Source organism: Schistocerca nitens, chromosome 3 (assembly GCF_023898315.1).
Source record: "Schistocerca nitens isolate TAMUIC-IGC-003100 chromosome 3, iqSchNite1.1, whole genome shotgun sequence".
Lineage (NCBI taxonomy): Eukaryota > Metazoa > Arthropoda > Insecta > Orthoptera > Acrididae > Schistocerca > Schistocerca nitens.
The window spans coordinates 739,264,124-739,286,225 of record NC_064616.1 but is presented as its reverse complement, the minus strand read 5'-3'; the positions used below and the strand labels follow the sequence as shown (position 1 = coordinate 739,286,225).

The 22,102-nt window shown below is 36.7% G+C and overlaps 1 protein-coding gene across 1 annotated transcript in view; it reads left to right on the top strand.

Moving 5' to 3' along the window:
- Window positions 1-22,102, top strand: part of LOC126249741 (tRNA-dihydrouridine(20a/20b) synthase [NAD(P)+]-like) — a 29,946-nt gene that overhangs the window by 1,118 nt on the left and 6,726 nt on the right. Inside the window, exons 3-6 of the mRNA XM_049951421.1 lie at window positions 414-535; window positions 612-687; window positions 1,439-1,618; window positions 3,880-4,088. Coding sequence (XP_049807378.1) covers window positions 414-535; window positions 612-687; window positions 1,439-1,618; window positions 3,880-4,088 — 587 coding nt within the window. The remainder of the gene's footprint in view (window positions 1-413; window positions 536-611; window positions 688-1,438; window positions 1,619-3,879; window positions 4,089-22,102) is intronic.

Sequence of the window (22,102 nt, the reverse complement as noted above, 5' to 3'; positions counted from 1 at the left end):
CGGTTGTGCTGTATTAAAGTTGACTCATTTGTATGTCCTGCTTTAACTTGTGATCGTATTTTTGAAGAAGATTCTGCAGGAGAATGAGCCATGAACTAGAGATGACGGCTCTTTTGTGTTGAAGGTGATAGTTACTTGATTTCAGAAATTTGTGGCGTAACCCAGCAGTTAATAATTTGAAATAAAGTTTTCTATCTTTCAATTATATGTAGACTATAGTGAATAAATACTTGTATGAAAACACTTCTCGCGTGCCTCATTACTTGTAAAGCTTAGGCCTATATATATTTTAAGAATTGGGTTCGGCCTCTAATTGGAAATATCATTTTGGCGTGAATTGGTGTAGTTGGAGGCTCATTTTACGTTTCTTTTCTACGTCTTAATACTGTTTTCGTAACTTAAAAAATTTTCAGGTTGGCATTCCGCACATTGGTTAGACTTTACAACTGTGACTTGTGTTTCACGCCAATGATACTCGCAGATTCATTTATTAAATCAGAAGAAGCAAGAAACAGTGAATTTACAACATTTACAGGTATGGCATTTTTCCATTCATGAGTAACGATGGTTTTATTTTCTTCTTTGGTAGTCACAATTTTTTATCTTTCCAGGTGATCAGCCATTGATTGTACAATTTGCAGCAAACAATACGTATGATTTTGCCACTGCTGCTGAAATGGTTGCCAGGCAAGTAAAAATTTGTGTGATGGGTCACGCTATAAAACCAGCTGTTCTGGAAGGTTTAAATGTGATGGCGCTCTGGTACATTGTCACTTCAAACAAGGATGCATTTTGCAACACTCAGTTTAGTGATATTTTCAGCAGAAGTGACAATGATAGTGATTAGAGGTTGCGCTGACTTGTTCCTCGTTGTATTTAGCTGTTGACTGGAGAGCTGAGAGGGTAGTATTTCACGATGATTTTTTGTAATGTCAGAGTATAAAATAACCACTCTCATGCCTGTATTTGTTTTCCACTTGCAACTGTGCAATTTTAACACTATTACTTCAGATATTGCATACATTATACTGTAGATGAAAGTTGGTTTATAGTCTATTGATTTGCGGTAATCAGTGCAAGGAGATACCTTACAGTTAGCAATGCTGTTGAAATCTTTCAACTGTGAACCACAAACAGCTACAGGTGGAAACAGAAGCCATTTATGGAGCTGTGACCACACTGAAGTGCCATAAACATTTACAAAATCACGTTAATAATTTATTGAGGTGAGTGCATGAAGCTGCTCTATCCAGTCCACTGAAACTGTTGGGATGTTCTTATGGCGATTCAACTATAAGTGCTCAACTAGACAGCTAATGTCCAAATGTTATTTATTAAAAATGATGATCAAAATGAAGTTCTATGTAGTAAGGTCGTTTTTAATTGCTTTAATAATATGTTGTCTTCCCTCTCACAGTAATCTTAATTTTCTTCGTAGATACAGCAATGGTGTAGATTTGAATTGTGGCTGCCCCCAGCGCTGGGCAATCAGTGAATGTGTGGGTGCCTATCTACTTGACAAACCACAGCTTGTGAAAGACATGGTGCTGCAGGTGCGCAACAGGATTCCGCACCCATATTCGGTGTCTGCAAAAATACGCATCAAACATGATATTAGGTAACATGTTTTTATAGAACTATATCCCCACCCCTCCTATATATGATTCTCTAGAATATGAAGAATATTTAGAAGTGTTGATTTATGTGTACTTGAGAGAATATATGAAGAGCTGTGTGCAAGAGACTGAACAGATTGTGAAACTCCCCTCGCCCATGTCTTACCTTACCACTATTAGTTAATGACTCTCAGGTTGTCACACATTGAATGAGGAAACTTATCAATTTCAAGTGGTAATTATTATTTTCTTAAGCATGCATGTAAGTTTGCCTGTAATAGGAAATACTTTATTTGAACAGTGTACTGCCTAGTTAAAGCTGACATTTAAACACTGTACATGTCTGATTGTACCATTAATTCAGATTAGGTTACTTGCTCCTGTAATTGTTTATTATGGCACAGGGGCATAATGGTTTGAAGTAGTTGATGCACCAGACTAATTGGAAATAAAGGGATCAGTTATAAATGTCAATTTGCCCTTTAATCATTTTTAGTATAATTAATGAAAGAGTAAGATAGTATCTTGGTGTCATGTAAATTGTAATACATGCCTATTGTTTTAATATGTGTAGGTGCAGTGATAAACAATCAATAGTAAACATGGCATTTTTAGTGCCTGTTGTGTTTAAACCTAAGCAGAGAATTAGCATAGTAGTCTGCTAGTTTGACTGAAAATAATAATCTGGTTCAGTGTATTGGAGAGCTGTATTGATTCAAAAGTGAGAAAATGTAAATGACAGTAATATAGTATACAACTGTTCTGGCTGCCAAAACATTAGTGTAATACATAAATAATTTCTGTCCAAAAAGGAAGCGGTAGTGGCATTGTTTCCAGTACAGAGCTTGCTACGCGAACAATTTTATTATTTCTAACAATAATACTAATGAAAGCAATAGTTTGTGAAAAATCCAGAGATATCTGAAGCATTGTTTCATTTTACTGTGATTTTTATTTTACACTAGTGAACCCAACAACGCTTCACAACTCTTAAATATGTATGGGAATTGGATATATGTCAATTTCCTCCTCCGTGTGCATTACGTCCCTTCTCTCTGACCATCTACTCCTACTGCCCTTTGACCTTCACCCTTGTTAGTTGTTACTACAGATTCAGATTCCTGAGTAGTATTCTGATCATAAGCTGATAAGCCATGAATACAACTCTTCTGTTTTCTCTGAAAATAAATTGCGAGGAAGGAAACAAAAAAGCACATTGTGTAAACAGTTTTTGTTCAAAAATATGTAAGAGATGTGTGTGGGAGAAAGGATTTTTCTAATGGTGTAAATGCCATATTGTAATTTACCTGGCATTGACTGCAAGAAAAAATGAAACTGCATGTATTCATTGCAAAGCAAAGTACGGCATTTTCTTTCTAGCAGTCAGTTGTAACAGAACACATTTTTGTTTAAAAATGCAGTATATTGCTTATGACCATCTGAATGTTCATTAGAGTATCGTGTAAAAATATGAAATAAATTGGTCAAATACTTTTATTAAAGGTTTTTGGTAACAACTTTTCTCCTTTATGTACTAAATGTGTATTTGTATATTATAGGGTGGTGCTCTGTAGATATATAAAAATGCATGTATTCGAATGCAGAATTTCGGAGAATCAGATGTAAGATCTTGAGCAGTTGAACATTTACATTTTTATTTGTATAGATTAATCCACTGTTTTTTCTTACATTGCTTCTATCTAATATGAAGTATTTCTAAGTCCTGTTCACTAAACTTAACTTTCGTAAAGAGTTTAATGTGGAAGTGACAAATTTAATATTTTTTACATAAGTATCTTACCTAATTTCTGATCCTATAATGCATTTTTGGCATATACACTGTTATCAAACATCTATGTCAAAAATAGAATGTTTTGTGTGTGGAGGATAGGAAGGGAATTAAAATGTAATGGGGTTTATTAGTGTCCCATGTCATTAGTTGATTTGTTGTATATTCTCCTCGATTTCTAGATTTGTGATTCAGTTTATTTTTGTTATTGCAGTTTCACTTTTTGTCATTCATCTTGCAGTAGTTTTGATTGTGGAAAGTTTTCAACTTTCTCGGGTGGTGATCAAAAAGGAAGGTATTGAGTGCATATTATCTAATTCTTATGAAGTGCAGAGGCCATAAATTTCTACTTGAAAAAGTATCACCATCTCGGAAAGAGTTTTTGGTAATTATCTCGACAGTAGATACGGAACTTACTTGATATCAATATTTTATATTGGGTTAATTACTGAAACATATGTTTAAATTTGGCAGGTTGACAGTTGAACTCTGTAGAACTTTGGAAGCTGCTGGATTGTCATTTATAACAGTTCATGCTCGAACTGTGGAACAAAGAAACCAGCCAATCAATCAAGAAAGCTTGAAACTGATTTCACATTCCATTAGAATACCAGTAGTGGCAAATGGTGATGTCAGGACATTGGCTGATGCTGAGGAACTGCGAGAAACTACAAGGTGCAAAGGTATGTAAAAATAAAAATTCACACGGCTTGGGATTGGGTTAAGCACTTGTCAGAAACTTGTACCTAAGTTAGAAGAAAAGTGAAGAAAAGGTGATATATGAGGTACTGGCGGAAGTAAAGCTGTGAGGATGGGGCATGAGTTGTGTTTAGGTAGCTCAGATGGTAGAGTACTTGCCTGCGAAACGCAAAGGTCCAAAGTTCGAGTCTTGGTCTGACACAGTTTTTATCTGCCAGGAAGTTTCAAGAAAAGAAAAGCTGCAATGTTGAAAAGTTTAACTTTATATAAAAGTGCGTTGTCCAGATAGTCTGTGTTGGTGTAATGTGTAATTTCCAATGAATATACCGTTGCTGGTAAAATTATGGGAAGTCGTCAATTAGGATGCTCTAGATGGCAAATTAAAGTTCCTGCTCTACATCAGAGATCATAGAAATGTAGTTTATGCCACACCATTGTTAATGTATATTTCCCACTCACCTGTATGACTGGTAATTTGTTTTTCACGATGTCATGTAATCTGTTACAAAACAGTAAAAATCCCCACACACTTACAGGATAGAAACTCACACAAGACTTGGCATAAAGTGAAAGGATTGGGGAACTGCTAGCTTGCTATGTTGGCTCAGAAACACATGTAATACTGTATGTCAAGAAAAGAACCCAGAAAACAATGGCAGAACAGCCTCACAAGAAAACTTGATGCATCACTGTTCTTTGTATAGGATTGACACCAGATGTTTTGTATGTTAATACTAGCTGGATGTACCAAAATCAAAGTATTTAAGATGGATTAAATTTGAGATGGCAAGGTTGTTGTATGTACGACTAAGGAATTGTCAATGACGGCACTTACAGAACAGTGAGAAAATAAATTCCAAAAATGGCTACTCAGGAGCTGGCAGGTATGAACAAAATGTTTGTATCATTCCTCAGATGAATGGTTGAAAGCTGCCTGTTCCACCTAATCAATCTGGCAGCGAACATGTGCTAAATAGTGTGTTCATGAACTTAAGCAAGAGCTATATACTATCTGGGACAAATTGTTTAACTGGAGGCAATGCTTGTCTCAACACTACTTCAGATTTTAGTACTTAAGAATAAAATGTAAATGAGATTGCACAAATACTGAGACCACAGTGCATTATTAATCACACAAAAAAAGTGAGTAAAAGACAGATTCCTACCTGGAATTCTGTAGTAGGATCATTAAGAAGGAAAGTCGTGAAATTCATTCTTTCAATACTGAATGGTTGGGTCAGCACAGATATTTAAACTAAAATGGCTTTATTTTTCTTAAACATCTACAGGAATGAGGTAGAACAAGCAGAGGAGAAAAACTGTTAGATTCAGTGAAGAGGCTCAGAACTATTGCAAGGTAGAATGGGACTGGTAGATGAGATACCTAACATGCAGAATAGATTCTGCAGTCACTATGAAAACTAGAAAGCACTGCAGAATGCAGAGATGGAAGAGAGTGGATTGAAATAATTTGATTAAAACTGTAAAAAGTGTGTGAATCTTCAGTGAGTCCCAATATTTATAGTATCCTTTCCTGTACTGTACCAAAAAAGATGTAATTGCTCAGCCACTGATTGAATGGCTGTGTACTTTTGAATTCAAAGATTCCTGAAAAGAGGTGCCCATAGAACCAGTTTAAAGACAAATGTGACCCATTGAAGTCTCAAATTGCAGGCCTCTCTCTGCAATGTGAATTCTGGCTAAGGCAGTGCAATGTATGATGATGAAATGCTAAGTATGTTATTTTGAAGATGGTTACCTCTTCCTTGATGTAGTGTCATGTCCCATGCTTAGGTTTCCCAATGGCTTAAGTAACTTGGTTCTACAAAAAGATTCAGCTGTTCGACACATGTGACACGGAGATTTTGGTTTGGCTGGGAGGAATCTTTGAGGTAATAATGGCCAGAGAGGAAGATGGCTAGAAAATTCACAAACTTAAAAGCATATAGGTTACTAAGAGTGTAGTAGAAACAATGTTGATGGGACCACCCCATAACTTCGAATGTTTTCACAGTGAAGTAGTAAGTCTAAGCATAGACATTGGCAGTATCATTGTTCCATACAATTAGACAAAAAAATCTAAGCAACAAGGAGATGCTATGGTAAGTTTCTGCAAATGCTACTAAGAATGTGTAAAAACTGACCGATTTGCCTCTTGTTGCTTGGTTACTATTACTTTAATCCCATATTCTGTGCCTGTCATGTACAAGAGAAAGGGAAGGATTCCTTTGATAGGCAGTGGTCGGAGATATATGAAGTATATTAAATTGAACTTTCGGTTTGCGGCAATAAATTTATTAATTTGGAGGTACAAAGTAGTCTCCTAAGTAATGCGCACAGTTCTGCCAGCACTCCTGCCATTGTTGTAAACACTTATGGACCGTATCATTTGGAGTGGCAATTAACATTCTGCATGATATCTTCTCTTTCCTCGAACTAGCTTGAGAACCAACCAAAATTCACACACAGCATGTCTGTGGAATAGGGAGCATGGCTAACTACTGCTTGGCGAGGAAAGTCTGCTCCATTGTCAGCAGTTTAGGTACAAATTTTGTGGACATTTTAGTGGTGCAGAAATTGGTCAGAATTGAATTTACTCATTTGCAAGTTCTCAGTGTGGTAAGTGTTCCATGACAGTTCACACATGCTCAGTGACATAATTTTGACTGGAGTGTCTTCCTGTTTGTGGTTCCCTTTCCATTGATGTGCGGCCATCTGTGAAGCATTTGTGCTACCCCTTTATATGTGAATCATCCCAAGACGTATCTTGCGAATGGTTTCCTCTTTGGTATTGCCAAGCTTTTGGTAACCTTTGATGCAGTATTGTTTTCAGTTTGAGTGAGCATTTCACAACTTACTGGAATCCAGTGGGTGCTCCGTACATCTGCTCATTCACAGGCTGGCTGCCAGCAACTGACACTTCTTGCTAGCAAGAAAAAAATCACTACTGCACATGTCCCCTATCACATCTCTGCTGAAGGAAGTCTCCTGTGTTTCTTTGTTTTATGACAGATAGGATTGATACGTCTTGAACACACCTCATTTGCCTACTGTTCTCTCATATTTTCTCACACCTTCAGTACATTACTCTAAAAAGTGGTAGTTCAGCACTTTTTAAAAAACTAGTTGTTTGTGTGATTTTACTGCTGCTTTTGTGCTCTGGCTTGCAGCATGTGTAATGCTACGACCACACAAGTGTTAATCACCCAGTGGCTCTGCCTTGTTTCAATGAACACGTGCAGCTCTGTCAGTGCTGGCAACATGGTCTTTCTCCTCACACATAGTGAAGTCCAGAGAGATCCAGTCACAAGAGTCAGAGCAAGCTGCAGTAAAATTTACTGTGTGCAGTATGAACTATGAATATTTCATTAAATAAGAAAGTGATCCTTGTGTTGTGCGCTGTAATAGTTGTTTGTGGGTGTTAGCAATGACAACGTGAGAAAAATACTGAATTCATCTGATATTGAGACGTCAAAAACAGAAGTGTGTGCTGCTACACAGCAAGTTAAAGGCAAATCGGGGCAAGTTTTCTGAATGCTATGAGGTATCTGTTAACTTATTTGAAATTATTTTGAGCGTAGTCAAATACAAAATTTCCAAAAGGAACACACCCAGTAATGCTTGGAATGTTGCAATTTAATGTTGACATTGTATAGCTTTAAGTTAAGCTATATTAGATATATTTATTTATCTGTACCAGTGTAATTATGACAACAGTTTGTTTATAAGATGAATTCTGTATGCAGGTCTGGTGCTTGGTACCATTCTCTGGACATCATGCATGCAATATCGTGAACTGAGAAATACTTAAGAGCTGAAATTGCTTTTAAGAATTTATTTTGAATATGACTGGCTTCAACAACACTTTGCGGTCATTTTCAGATCTGCAATAGAGCGTGCACACACACACACACACACACACACACACACACACACACACACACACACACACACACCATTTGCAAACATATTTTCTGTGCCAGTAGTAATGAATACATAAATATAATATTATAAATATAGATAACATAATTCATTTTTTCAAAATTATGGCGTATATTTTGAGCGTTGAAAATTTAAATAGTTCGGAAATGCAAGCTTTCGCAGCTGGTAGATCACAACCAGTCAGCATGTCATCGATAAAAGTACTAGTTACAAACATGTTGGCATGCAACTTTCGCTGATTACATGCAGCCACACGCATGCTCGTTTGAAGCTGTACTGGATTGTGTGCTGTGACAGTCAACCTACATCTTATGTCCACTAGATGGCAGTGTGGTAACAGATGTTACTGTTTCCATTTACATAGTTATGATTCACCCATAAGAAACTTGTGTATTAATTAAAATAGTCCAGATATAAAGTTCAAAAAATTGCAGACATTTTATAAAGATTATACAGTAGCAATAGCTTTCAATATACAAACTTTCATAAAGGAGCAGTATTGTTATTTAAGTAATAGACTGCTAAAAAAAATTCTGCAGTGTATGTCATTAATAGGATTTAATAAAAATTTAATTTTGTCTGCATATCGTGAGTACTGTAAGATTTTTAATAAATGAACAGTATAGTATTGCGTTAGTGTAAAAGTTTTAAGCATTTTTGTTTTGCTTGTTGGTCTCTGGTTGCCATGGATTTATTTATCGATTGGTGTTTTATTTGTAATTCACTGTTGCTATAATGGGGAGTGACAGGTGGAGAAATCTGAACATTTCTGACGTCATCTTCTGTTTGAGTATAATAGAGGGATGACAGCAGCAGAGGCAGACATACATTTGTGCTGTGTATGGGGATAGTTACACTGGAGAGAGCACAGCAAGAAAATAGTTTTCTCATTTTGAACAAGATTGTTTTGACATTAGCGACTCTTCATGTTCGGGAAGACCTTCGGGTTTAATGAAGATTACTTAAATGCATTAATGCAGTGATCCACATCAGTGTACTTGAGAACTGACAAATGACACTGTGATCATTCCACCTTTGTGCGACATTTGCATGCAATGGGGAAGGTTCAAAAATCAGGTATGCGAGTACCACATGCTTCACGCCAAAATTACAAAAATCAGCAGGTGGCCACATGTGCATCTGATTGTCCACCATCAATTTGCTCGCAAACACTGACCATTCCAATCCTGTATCGTTACTGGTGGTGCGAAATTGTGTCTTTCTGCTAAAATAACGAAAAGAAAAGAATGGAAGAGTCCAAATAAAGAAGCAACTCCCCATACAGAGACCTGCATGCATCGACAAAAGGCAATGTTATGCATTTGTTGGAACAGTGGAAGTGTGGTGTACTAAAAATTGCTCCCCCGAAGTGTAACCATCGATGCTGACAATTTGTCAACAACTAGGTGTCTTGCAGACCCAATCAAAGGACAATGACCAGGAAGACTGCATGAAGTGGTGCTACTTGATGATAATGCCCGCCTGTATTCTGCTAGACTGACAAACACTATACTGGAATTTGGTTGGGAAGTCATTCCACACCCACTGTAGTCACACAATCATGCACCCTCAGATTTCGCCTTTTCTGCTCTGTCGAACAACCCTCAAGGAACTTTCTTTCTGAATAAAAAGCACTTGGAACATAGCTTGTAGAGTTCTTTGTCTCAAAATCATGTGACTTTTTTTAGTCATGGAATCAAAAAGTTACCCCAGCATTGGGAGGCTGTTGTAAATAGTGAAGGAGTATATTATTATTATTATTGGTGTTAGTCTCTGTTTCTGTTTGTTAAACTTATGGAAAAATGCTATGTACTTATGCACCAACTTAATTTAAGGGAGGCAGCATTTATTCCCATTTGTCAGTTTTATTTCCAAAGCAATCTTACCTGGACAGTAACCGGTCTCAGTAGAGTGAAATAATTAAAACATATACATTGAGCCCCATTTCGTGTTACGTCAAATAGTGATGTATAAAACATTCAGTTTTCAGTATTTAGCCTTGTTGGCTCGCGGTAAGGTAACTGGCATTTCTTACGGTGAATATTGCTCTTAGTGCGATGGATGACACCCTAAGATAGTAAGATTTTCACGTAGGCATGGAGCACTGGATATTATTTTACTTTATACTGTACGCCAGCAGTTTCTCTCTTATCCCATATGAACATTAAATCATGACCGCAGTAAGTATATAAACTATAAATAACCTTGAGTGGCGTAAAAGAACTGGAAATTACATTGGCTTCTTGTGATGAACATATTTTTACTGCGATGCTATGTTGCTGTGAGAGGCGATTTTCGTGAAGACTTAGAGCACTGAATATTCTATTACTATGTGCCAGTAAACTGTCTCCCTTATTTAGCTGAACATGAAACTATGTTTAGATAAATAGATACTATAAATTGATGTTAAACTTTAGTTGGGATACCTTGAAATTAAATAACATCGTTTATGAGTATACTATGCAATTGTACTCTACAAGGAATCTGCATGTTGATTGCAGGATACAACATGTGCAGACAGTGAGAAGTAATGAGAGGTTTTAGGTTAATCTTTGTTGTATGTTCTATTACAAAAATTGGTTCATGATTAATCTTTCTCTCACCTAGACATCTGAGAAAAATTCTCAGGCTCATTAAAATGGCATTTGTTTTGTAAAGTGTTGATGGCCCATTAACTTATCACACTTTATACTGCTTAATTATACACCAGTACAAGAAACATTGTGACTGCCACTAGGAAAATATATAATTCATTAAACTGTGGCTATCACTGCTAGGCAAAATGTAACAAGATGTGCGGTTATTTGCTGTGGTGTAGCTTACAAATTTTAGCCTTGCCAGCATCATAGTGAACTCATGTTATATCATTAGTCTTAGAAGCCTTGCTACCTATTGCCTTAAGTGATTTCACCTACAGCTATTTGAAATTCATGTTGCAAATTTCCCCTAGAACTTGGGTGACAATGTTTTAGATGAATTCTTAACAGGAATTCCTACACTGCATAAATAAAATGTTATATTAGTTTAAGCTAGTTGCTATCTTTTCCAGAAAGCTTTGACAGTAGTTACTTAAAAGGAAAATTGTTTAATGTTTGGACTGCCTCATGTTTAAGTGTTTTTCCATGAAGTTCAGAAGTTTTTTTAAAAACTAAATATACAAATAAATAGAACAAGACCCATGTTATATCTTATGGCAAGGTCATATTAAGAAAAAAATTAAGATTGTATAATTGTTCTATAGGTAATTGTAAAAGCTAAAATGTTAGGTTAGGGTGTTTAGTTTGCACACTGTTACTAATTTTGTGATTTGTGACTTCGTGATGTGAGACAGCATAATGAAAATGTCACAATAAAATACCTTACATGCAAATGGGTGAACTGTCCAAAGAAGATTCTTTAGAAACAAAACTAAGTAATCATGAGAATAAATGTTTCCTGCCTTGGTCATTTATTTTTAAAAGAAATTTTCATACAGAACTTGCAATATGCAGAGACAATAAAATTTTAAAAATTAAGAAACTTTTGTTGGATTGCTTTTAAATAATATAAACGGTGTGTACATTGTAGGTTTTTGAAAGTAGTGTATTCCTTACATGACAGTACTGCTCCCTTATGAAGGCTTGTGTATTGAAAGCTATTACTACTGTATAATTTGGTGAATTGTATAAATGTTTATGTAAATTCAAACAGTAACATTTGTTACCGCACTGCCACCTAGTGAATGTAAGAGGTAGGTTGCCTGTCACAGCACCTGGCTCAGTATGTCTCCAGATGAGCATGTGTGAGGTTGCATGTAATTAGTGAAAGTTGCATGACAACAAATTTGTAAATAACATTTTTATTAATGACATTTTTGGTTGTGATTTACCTGTTGGTAGAGCTCACATTTCCAAACTATTTAAATATTCAATACTATCAAAGTATAGGACATAATTTTGAAAAAGATAGTGTGTTATGTATAGGTAACATATTTTGGTAGTCATTAACACTACCATAGAAAGTGTTTACAAATGCAATGTGTGTACACAGTATTGCAGATCTGAAGATAACAGTGAATTCTGTTGAAACTGGTTATCAGTTCAAAATAAGTATTAAATGTGATCCTGACTTTCAAGTATTTCTTCAAATATTACAAACTGTGATAGGCATCTCTCAACAGTCATAGAAATATGCCTCATATCTTGAAATTTGGAGTATAACTGAGGAAGTAAGAATAATTTTTCATCTAATTATGTTCTGTAAGGAGTAACTTCAACAATGATATGCAGTATACCCAAACTAAAAGATGTGTGGCATGATGTATTTTTGTGGATGTTGAGAGAAGCCTGTCAGTTTGTTCTATTGCACGCATGCTGCTACAGAGAACAGTACCAAACATCAGATGTGCATTCAGAAGTTATCTTGTAGATAAACTGTTGTGATAAACTGATACAGATAAATATAATTTCTAATACTGCTTTACCTAATGTTATGTAGTCTTGACATAAAACTAAAATGTCCTTGGTGTCGTTAATGAAGAGTAACATACTCTCAAAGGAACTGCACTGCTAAACAGGTAACAGATTTGTAGTTGTCCTGTAGTGCTGTTCTAACAAGGGAACCTCCCCATCGCACCCCCCTCAGATTTAGTTATAAGTTGGCACAGTGGATAGGCCTTGAAAAACTGAACACAGATCAATTGAGAAAACAGGAAGAAGTTGTGTGGAACTGTGAAAAAATAAGCAAAATATACAAAGTGAGTAGTTCTTGGGAAGATACGCAACATCAAGGACACTGGAAACGCAGGAACGGTGTGGTCTCGTGGTAACGTGAGCAGCTGCGGAACGAAAGGTTCTTGGTTCAAATCTTCCATCGAGTGAAAATTTTAATTTTTTATTTTCAGTTTGTGACAAACTCTTATGTTTTCATCACTTTTTTGGGAGTGATTATCACATCCACAAGAAAACCTAAATCGGGCAAGGTAGAAGAATCTTTTTACCCATTCGCCAAATGTGCAAGTTAGGTGGGTCGACAACATATCCCTGTCATGTGACACACATGCCGTCACCAGTGTTGTATAGAATATATCAGACATGTATTCCTGTGGAGGAATCGGTTGACCTATGACCTTGCGATCAAATGTTTTCGGTTCCCATTGGAGAGGCACGTCCTTTCGTCTACTAATCGCACGGTTTTGCGATGCGGTCACAAAACAGACACTAAACTTATTACAGTGAACAGAGACATCGGTGAACGAATGGACAGATCAGAACTATGCAAAAATAAAGTAAAATTTTCACTCGAGGGAAGACTTGAACCAAGGACCTTTCGTTCTGCAGCTGCTCACGCTACCACGGGACCACGACGCTCCTGAGCTCACATTGTCATGATGTTACCTATATGGCCCATGGACTACTCAGTTTGTATATTTTGCCTATTTTTTCACAGTTCCACACACCTTCTTCCTGTTTTCTCAATTGATCTGTGTTCAGTTTATCAAGGCCTATTCACTGTGCCAACTTATAACTAAATCTGAGGGGGGGTGCGATGGGGAGGTTGCCTTGTAAGAAGGCAGCATCCCCCTGCACTGCTTACTCCTCAGTTTAGACAGATCACGGAAACACCATAATGTTTCCTGCATTTGTGGTCAGTGTCAGTTGGCTTGCAGCATGGGAAAAAATGCAGAACAGATGCATCCCAATACATTCACACTGGTTGTACACAGCAGTCTGTGGAAGCATAGTATGTGAAAAAGCTGCATTCAGCAAGGCATACTGCTTAGTAAGATAAAATCTTACAAAACTGGGGCATTGCCCTTGGCATTTCTTTGAAGAAGTTGTTAAACAGGTGGCAAGTTACACCAGAGCAAGAATCTCATGTGAAGAATGTGTGCAACATGGATGCCCCAAGGATGCTGCTCTTGATCGTAATTGTTTACGACCTTCACTCACTCAAACTTCACACTTTGCATATTATACACATTTAGTCTTAAGTGAGATGGCAATTATGCAGGTAGTACAAGAAGCAGATGTCTGGGTTGAAGTGGCAAAGATGTGGTTTATGTAAGATTAAAATAAAGTAAAACACAATGGATGACTTACATCCTAAGTGGATGTTGATTCACTGATTGGTAAGAGAGCTGCTAAACCTTTGTGCTTCATCATAGAAAGTAAATGAACTGAAACTAAACACCCTGTTTATACCAAATTTTCACAGGTGTGTATCAAGCTTTTGCAGACTGCAGAAGTGTGAGATTCTTCTATCAATAAAAGTGCCACTGCATACCCACGTTTACAAAACTGGAGTTCTTTGTCATTGCCACTATTTGTCTGCCTCAATCATTTGAAGCTGCTCTGTGATGCCTACAGCAAGACACCATCACTATGCTCGAAATAAGAATAGTGGAGACAGCCCAAGACAATAATTAACCAAAAAACAAGTTAGATTGCTGATAGGTGTACTAAATATATATATCTTAATACCAAACAGAATTCATTCCTTATCAGTGTAGCCAATTTAGAAGTTGAGATAATTCCCATTTTGCTAGAAGTGTGACTATAGGTAGGAATTCTACCACAATATGTGAATACACAAAACTATCTAAAACATTATTTCATAGTGAATTGTATCCGGATAAACTATTTTGTCAGAGATGGTTTGAAATATTTTATTTTCTGCATGTACATATTGAAAATGTAACCAGTGTTCGTAATTGCACATCATATGACAAAGCCCAATTTGGAAAGATAATGTGCATAACATGTTTGCAAAATAAAAAGTGCAATGATGTATCACTGTGTTCAGTGCTCTGGTGCTACACTAATTTTGGGTGGTTGAATGGTCTGTAAGGTGCACTCTGCTTGATGCATTGTAGTATTTAACATCTTAGAATAAAGTCTCACCTTAGTCTACTAGCTAACATCTTAGAACAAGGGGACTCTTACTTTCATCTACTAGCTAAAGCTAAAAAATGTTATAATGTGGAGACACTGATCATGGTATTCTAGGTAGTGGGCATTTTGAACTGTGGTGTAGAAACCAGTAGAGGTCTGGCCTGCACTACTGTTTGATACTGTCAACCTGAGACTGTAGCCATTAACAAATACTTGGTGTTTTGTATTGCTCATTGCTTAATATTCTTATTTGGACTGAGGGAAGAGACTTGTCCAGGTCTATCAAGCAGTTCACTTACAACCCACATAACACCAAAAGTGATTGATGATCCCTATGACCGTGTGTCAGTTCTGCTTTCACAGAAATGGTGCTGCCCTAAGAGAGGGATGTGAGGCTTGTTTCCTCTCCCTTCTGGCATTTTAATTTTAGTTTGTTTATGCTCATGGCCAATTGCCAGTTTGTAGCATGTGCACTCGGCACTGGAAAACTAAACATGTCAATGTATTTTGACTGCTCTGAAATTCTTTCCCTAGCATGCTGGGAATGGTTATTTTTGGTTCTACTGAGAGACTGCCTTGTCAGTTCTGTATGTAGTGTTGTCAGGTATATGTTGCACAGTTATGAATGCCCCCTAAAGGTTGAAATTAATATACTGCAGGCTTTGTAATTATCTGACAGGGTAGGGGAAGAAAAATGTTGAATTGCCTTAAATCTGAGAATTACCCAATTCACTGGCAGAGGGCTGCTGCTGCTTCTTCTTAACAGGAACAATTGTTTGTTGAAAGCATAAACAGAACCAAAATAAGAAAACAAGGAAATATCATTTCAGAAAAAACTTAAGTTTTTTGCAAAAGCAAACATGCTAGTCAAAAAGCAGCCAATTTCAAAGCATGTAAGGCTTTGCCTTCAGGCACATAGCATGACAACCTTTTCAATTTGTATGTCTGGTAATATTCAAACAACCAAAAAGTAGATGTGAATTTTGCCACAAATAGATAAATTTTCAGGTCCCTATCTATTAGTGATTCTTTTAGTGATGAGTCCCTGAAATGGCAACTTAGTGCTAATCCATTAGCAGCAATTCTGATATTGTACTTTAAATGCACTTTTAGTATAAATCACCATTCGGGCAACAAAACTTTGCACACTTATTTTTTTTATAATCTGTCTTAGTGAAAATGACAGAATTTGTCAGCTCAGAGAAGGTATTATGCGGCAAAATTTCCAGTCAAGGAAACCCTACAGTAGATTTGAAAGGTAAACCTTTGACAGACTGTCTGTGGCCTAACCTTCGAATGTATGTCTAACTTCTGTTGTGACTGGTCTTGGATAGTTATGATGGCATAAGAAGCAATTTGTATAGCCAAAGATGAAATGTTGTTTGTTTCAACTGCGAGAGAAACATTAAGCATTTCACATAACTACTTCAATATACTAGGTGTTAGTGCTGTCAGACTGAATTTTCAGAGAAAATACTTCATTTGTGGGGGCAGGTACAAGAAAACTGTTATACATAATTTAACAGTGGTATTTTTCATTTTCTGCTATTGCTGAACTTTGGCATTACTATTGTTGATACATATACTGCAGACTCTGAACCCAGATACACTGAAAATGATAAATGAAACATGAAAAAATTGGCTTCTATGTGAACATCTACCATTGATAAGTTAGTTACCGCAACAAAGATTTCGCTTTCACATTCATTGACTTTGCGAGCTCGTGATCAAATTGTCATCTACCAACCTTAAGATGACCTCAGCTATGCTAAGGACCAACCTGTCATCCCAACAGATTCTGCTGTGGAGACAAATTATTTCCACATAAATGGTGCAGATAACTATACAGGATGATCGGAAGCAGTTGGGAAAGCTTGTAAGGATGTGGCAGGAGAGGTTGTGCTGAGAAATAGTTGTTAACAAAGTTTGATGCACTCCACTGTTTGTGGGTTATTTATTGTTGAAGTTAGCCAATCAGGTCATTGCCACACACGCACCCAGCCAGAAACACCGAGGAAACCAAAGAAAGAGCAAGTTGGCAACAAACTGAACAGATGTAACTTTGGCTCATTAGTTTAACTTTCACTCCTGAAAAGGCACATTTCAACTGAGCAAGTAGTAACTCTCATACCCTCAGATGTCTGTGCTCTGTGCATTACTGCATTTTAGCCTGCGCAAATGCTCGAATTTGTGCACACAACAGTCTGATAGGCTGACTTCAGTGCTAGTCAGTATGCAGCAAAAGCAGAATATGGAGTAAAGGCTGTCCACAAAATTCTAAGAATTTGGATGTTAGTGCCATGAAGACGTATAATTAGCAGCTGTTGATTGGCTAAGACAAAGTCCTGTTGCCTGCCTCCAACAGTTTGACATAGAGCAGCAGTGCCAACGTCTGCTCTAAAACACACTAAATCTGTGTGTACTGCCCTTTGTAGTAAAGTTTTGCTGACTGAAGCTCTGAGCTAATTCCACATTGTGCTGGAAATTGACATGTTCTCATGCAAACCAGCATTTTTTCTGCAGTTAAAACATTTCTTTGTTTGATGCATGGTTGTATACATAATACTGTTTTGTTTTCCTACATATCCATCTCTTGTCTTGCTGTCATAGCTTAAACAGAGGAAAGTAATACAGTGGTTATGGCACTGGACTCCCATTTGATAGGGATGGGCTTCAAATCTTGTCCTGCCATTCGTGTTTAAGTTTTCTATTTTTTATCGGAATCACTTAAAGCAAATGCCAATATGAATCCCACGACAAGTACACAGCTGATTGCCATCCATTTCTTTGTCCAGTTAAAGATTTAAGACCAACTGAAATGACTTTTCCCCTGGAGCATTGGAAATCGGTTTCCGCAGTAGCTCCTGCCTGTGGAAAGGTGTCTGTAAGAGATCTAACTTTACGTCAACCTTTATATTGGCTATACAGCTTTTATCATGGCAACCCCTAAAATTTGTTCTGCTCAGGAAATTGCCCTTAAAAGAAACTGAGAACACTTCTGATTCCCTTTATAAATATCATATTATTGATATTTTTATAAACATACTTACAGCCGTCTTGATAGCATAAGTTTTTCAATGCGGTGATCGGTTTCGATCTTATTATAAGATAATCTTCAGACATACAATAAACAGGAATCCTTATAAACATACAAAGGATGAAATCATATATTGATAAAACAGTAAATAATGATGTTATACCATAATTGTCTGCTGGAGGTGGTGGTGTACTGCAATGTGAAGGATGCCAGCTGCTAATTAAATACTTGAAGCCCCGCCACCATCTCCAGCATAACATCATGGATAGCCAATCACGTAAGTTCATTTCTGCTGATTAAGAAATTAAGGTGGTAGTTACTATTAAGTCATTAATACCACCTATAGAATATATAAAACAATCTTATAGCTTACAAAATATCGTGTAAACAGGGAATTCCTGTGGCCTAAGCAATGTGGCTGTCAATCACATACTGTTATCAACCAAAGCAAAGATAATAGCAAGGATACCACTGTAGTAATCATGGCTACATACTCATCTTACTAGGGCCAAAGATGACAGCAAGGACGCCACTATAGTAACTATGGCTTACTAGGGCCAAAGAGGCTATCTGTGAGGAAAGCATCCATCCTGGTTTCTCTAAGGTTGGCAGGGAGACTCAATGAAGGTTGATAGTACATGATATGCGTAAATGATATGCGCATGAGTTACTGTTACCATTAAAATTTAAATTGAACTACATCTCGTCAAAATAACTTCAAACAATGTACGCCTGAAATGTGATTTCAGTAGTGGAATGTCAAAGAAAATTTTATAAAGTAACACCTATATTACCATTACGATCAATCGTCTGCATATGATGCAACATGATGGCTATCAAGAGTGTAAAATTAATGACATTATGCCAATACAACCACTGTCTGGACGGTCACGAATGAGCAGACGAAATAATGTCTGTGCTAAACATAATGTTATATTGAAATATAGCAATAACCGCTGGCATAGCAGGGTAGGGTGAAAAGCATCCCTTGTCAAACAGTTAAACACAGACGGGTGACATATAGCGTATACATAACGAAAGAAAATTTATTTGTGCACATATGCACTTACTCCAGCATGAAATGTTGTGTAATAATTACGATCACATGTAAATAAATACACAAAAAATATAAAGCATAATGTCATACTTAACATATTGAGGAGCAGAGGCTCATTTGTCTGACTATGTCTGAATATGGTATAATAAAATACAACAGTTATAACCAAATGTTGTAAGCTCCCTGGCTAATGGTCGGCCGCCATGTTTGATTGGTCAAAACAGTGACAGGGCTCTTGTTAGTATTGCGTGTTCTTCATATTTAACGTTATGTCTGCGAAATAATTTCAGATGTTGAGTGTTACAATGTTCACATGCATAACACGTCAGAATAGCTTTTTCAGGCGTTTTCGTTTTGTTTTTAATGCCTTTTTGCCCCAACAATACAACTGATTTGGTCTCGTTAACTTAAGTGTTTCTTTTGGATACGAACTTCGAATGATGAAAAATAATAGTGTACAAAGCTCTTTTCAAACTCAAATCGCCTTTTACTGTATTTGTGTCGATGTAAACTGAAAGCAGAACCCGAAAGCTATGCTTGTTTACATACCGGATGATATTTCTTACTCGTTTACACACTTATACAAAATTTCGTTTGTAAATATAAACATCGTTTGTGCTTTGTCAAGAAAAATAAGCATATGATAGTGCTTTTGTGAATGAATGTCAACACAGCAAACTTGTAAAAGTACACACAATGGGATTTTTCAGTACCATTGTAGTTTAAACATCTGAACATTATGAAATCACAACTGTTGCTCTGTGTGTGATTATTAATAGCACAATAGCCCTACATGTCAGATGATAATTAGTAAACCTTCCTTTAGTGTGTAAGTCAATACATGTCATTAAGTAGCAGTTTTGATGCTAATCATGAACTGTTAAACAAATCTCAATTACACAAATTTGTGTAAAGGACAACACTGCTATTAAAATCGCCAATAGTTAAGTTAGGGTGCCCTGCAAACATGCGTGCTCAAATTTTAACCTGCAAGTCAAGCAAGCACCGAGCGAGGTGACGCAGTGGTTAGCACACTGGACTCGCATTCGGGAGGACGACGATTCAATCCAGTCTCCGGCCATCCTGATTTAGGTTTTCCGTGATTTCCCTAAATCTCTTCAGGCAAATGCCGGGATGGTTCCTTTGAAAGGGCACGGCCGATTTCCTTCCCCATCCTTCGCTCACCCGAGCTTGCGCTCAGTCTCTAATGACCTTGTTGTCGACGGGACGTTAAACACTCCTCCTGCAAGTAAAGCTAAACACTTGCTGATGATAGGTACTTATGTGCAATAGTCTGAAATTTCACTGCAATGTATAAAACATAATGGAAAAGAGTGAGGCACCTTGACTGTTTTAACCTACCTCTTTTTTTATTTGCTTCAATGTTGGATAAAGCCAAATATCTTAAACCAGTGCTACACTTGGAACCATTTCTTGCACATAGCATTTAAAGTAACATTACGTTTGCACAATATTGTTTTATCACTCACCTTTTACAATTACTGTAACATCCAGCAGACTTCCATAGGATAAAGTTGCAAAAGTAAAGGATAAAATAAGAGAGAAACAATAAGTGGCATACTATGTTTTGTACATTTCAATTCACTAAAACAAATTTTAAAGTACAAATTATCAAGCTGTGTTCTTGCATTATCAAATCGTCAGTGTTTCAATCTCATTATAGCTTATCCACTAACATTCCATATAATCGTATGTGAAGTATGGGACTAACAAAATTTTTGGGAAAGTTATAAACAATGTAGTTTTGAGAAACATTTTAATCTCTTGGGATACAGTACAATATTAATATTGACATTTGGGTTACAACAAAGCACTTACATATGTTCAATGTTCTCAAGTTACACAATATGTTTTGTGCCAATAACAAGCCAACAAGACAATTATATCTGGACAGTGTTAAAACAAATGTAAAAATAAGTATGAAATGGGCTTTTTAATATTATGTATCTATCAGAACATGAAGTAGTATGGCTAGAATTGATGATAAAAAATACCACAGAACAATGTGGAAAAAAACTTTCAGATCACAGTTGTGTATCATAGGAGTGGTCCAATTTCCTGGATCAATTTACGAATGAGCCCTTGAAAGCCTTAGTGGTTTAAGTCAAGAAACACAATTTTCCTTCTGAAACCACTAAACTCTCATTACAGTGAACTCTGTTACTAAATGCAGTACTCTTTAAACTACATGTAGCTACAAATTAAGGTAATCATTTCATCATCAAAATACACGTCACAAATAAAAATTGACCAGCCCTTTAAAAAATTCACAATGGCTATATATAGCCATTGTGAATTTTGTAAAGGGCTGGTCAATTTTTATTTGTTTAATGCACTGCCACCAGAAGCACACACTACCTCATTAAAATACTTCAGAAATGTTCTACAAAAGGGGTAAAGCTTTCATATGTACCCTCAAACACAGCTTTAAAAAGGGAAAATTTAATAACATAGAGGAAAGAAGTGTGGAAAGCAAAGTTCACAAATTCATTGACCTTTAAAAAGAACTAATTTGGTGTATGCTGTTCTCAATTTTTTTCATGGAGTGAATCTGTTACACATTTTGCAGCATGTTTGTGATGTGTCAGCAGGTACCTTTTCGCAATAGCTTTGATCAGCAGTACCAAGTGATTATCTAATGGGTGCTGATCCTTCATGTGCTCTCCCAATTCCTCAAACACAGGCTTGAACAGAAAAGTGCCAAGTGCCACGCATTTAGTATTAGGATCTTTCACAGGAACCCTCTTATTTCCAGCACTGTATTTTCTAAATACTTTTTCAGAACACATACAATGTCCACAACATCGTCAGATGGTGAAATCAAACCACCTCTACTCTTTCTGTGTGTAAGAGAATAGGCAGTATGACTCCCTTCCCCTCGCAACACTGACAAGCATGTTTCACACTGTAAAGTTCTCGCTAAGTGACGAACCACAAATCCTGAAATATAAACAATATGGGTTGCCACTTCAGAGAGAATCATTTCCGCTTCAACGTAATCATGATCATGGCTCACCAAATGGGTTTCCATATCTAGTAATTGCCTACGTTCAGTGGTGAAATTGATTT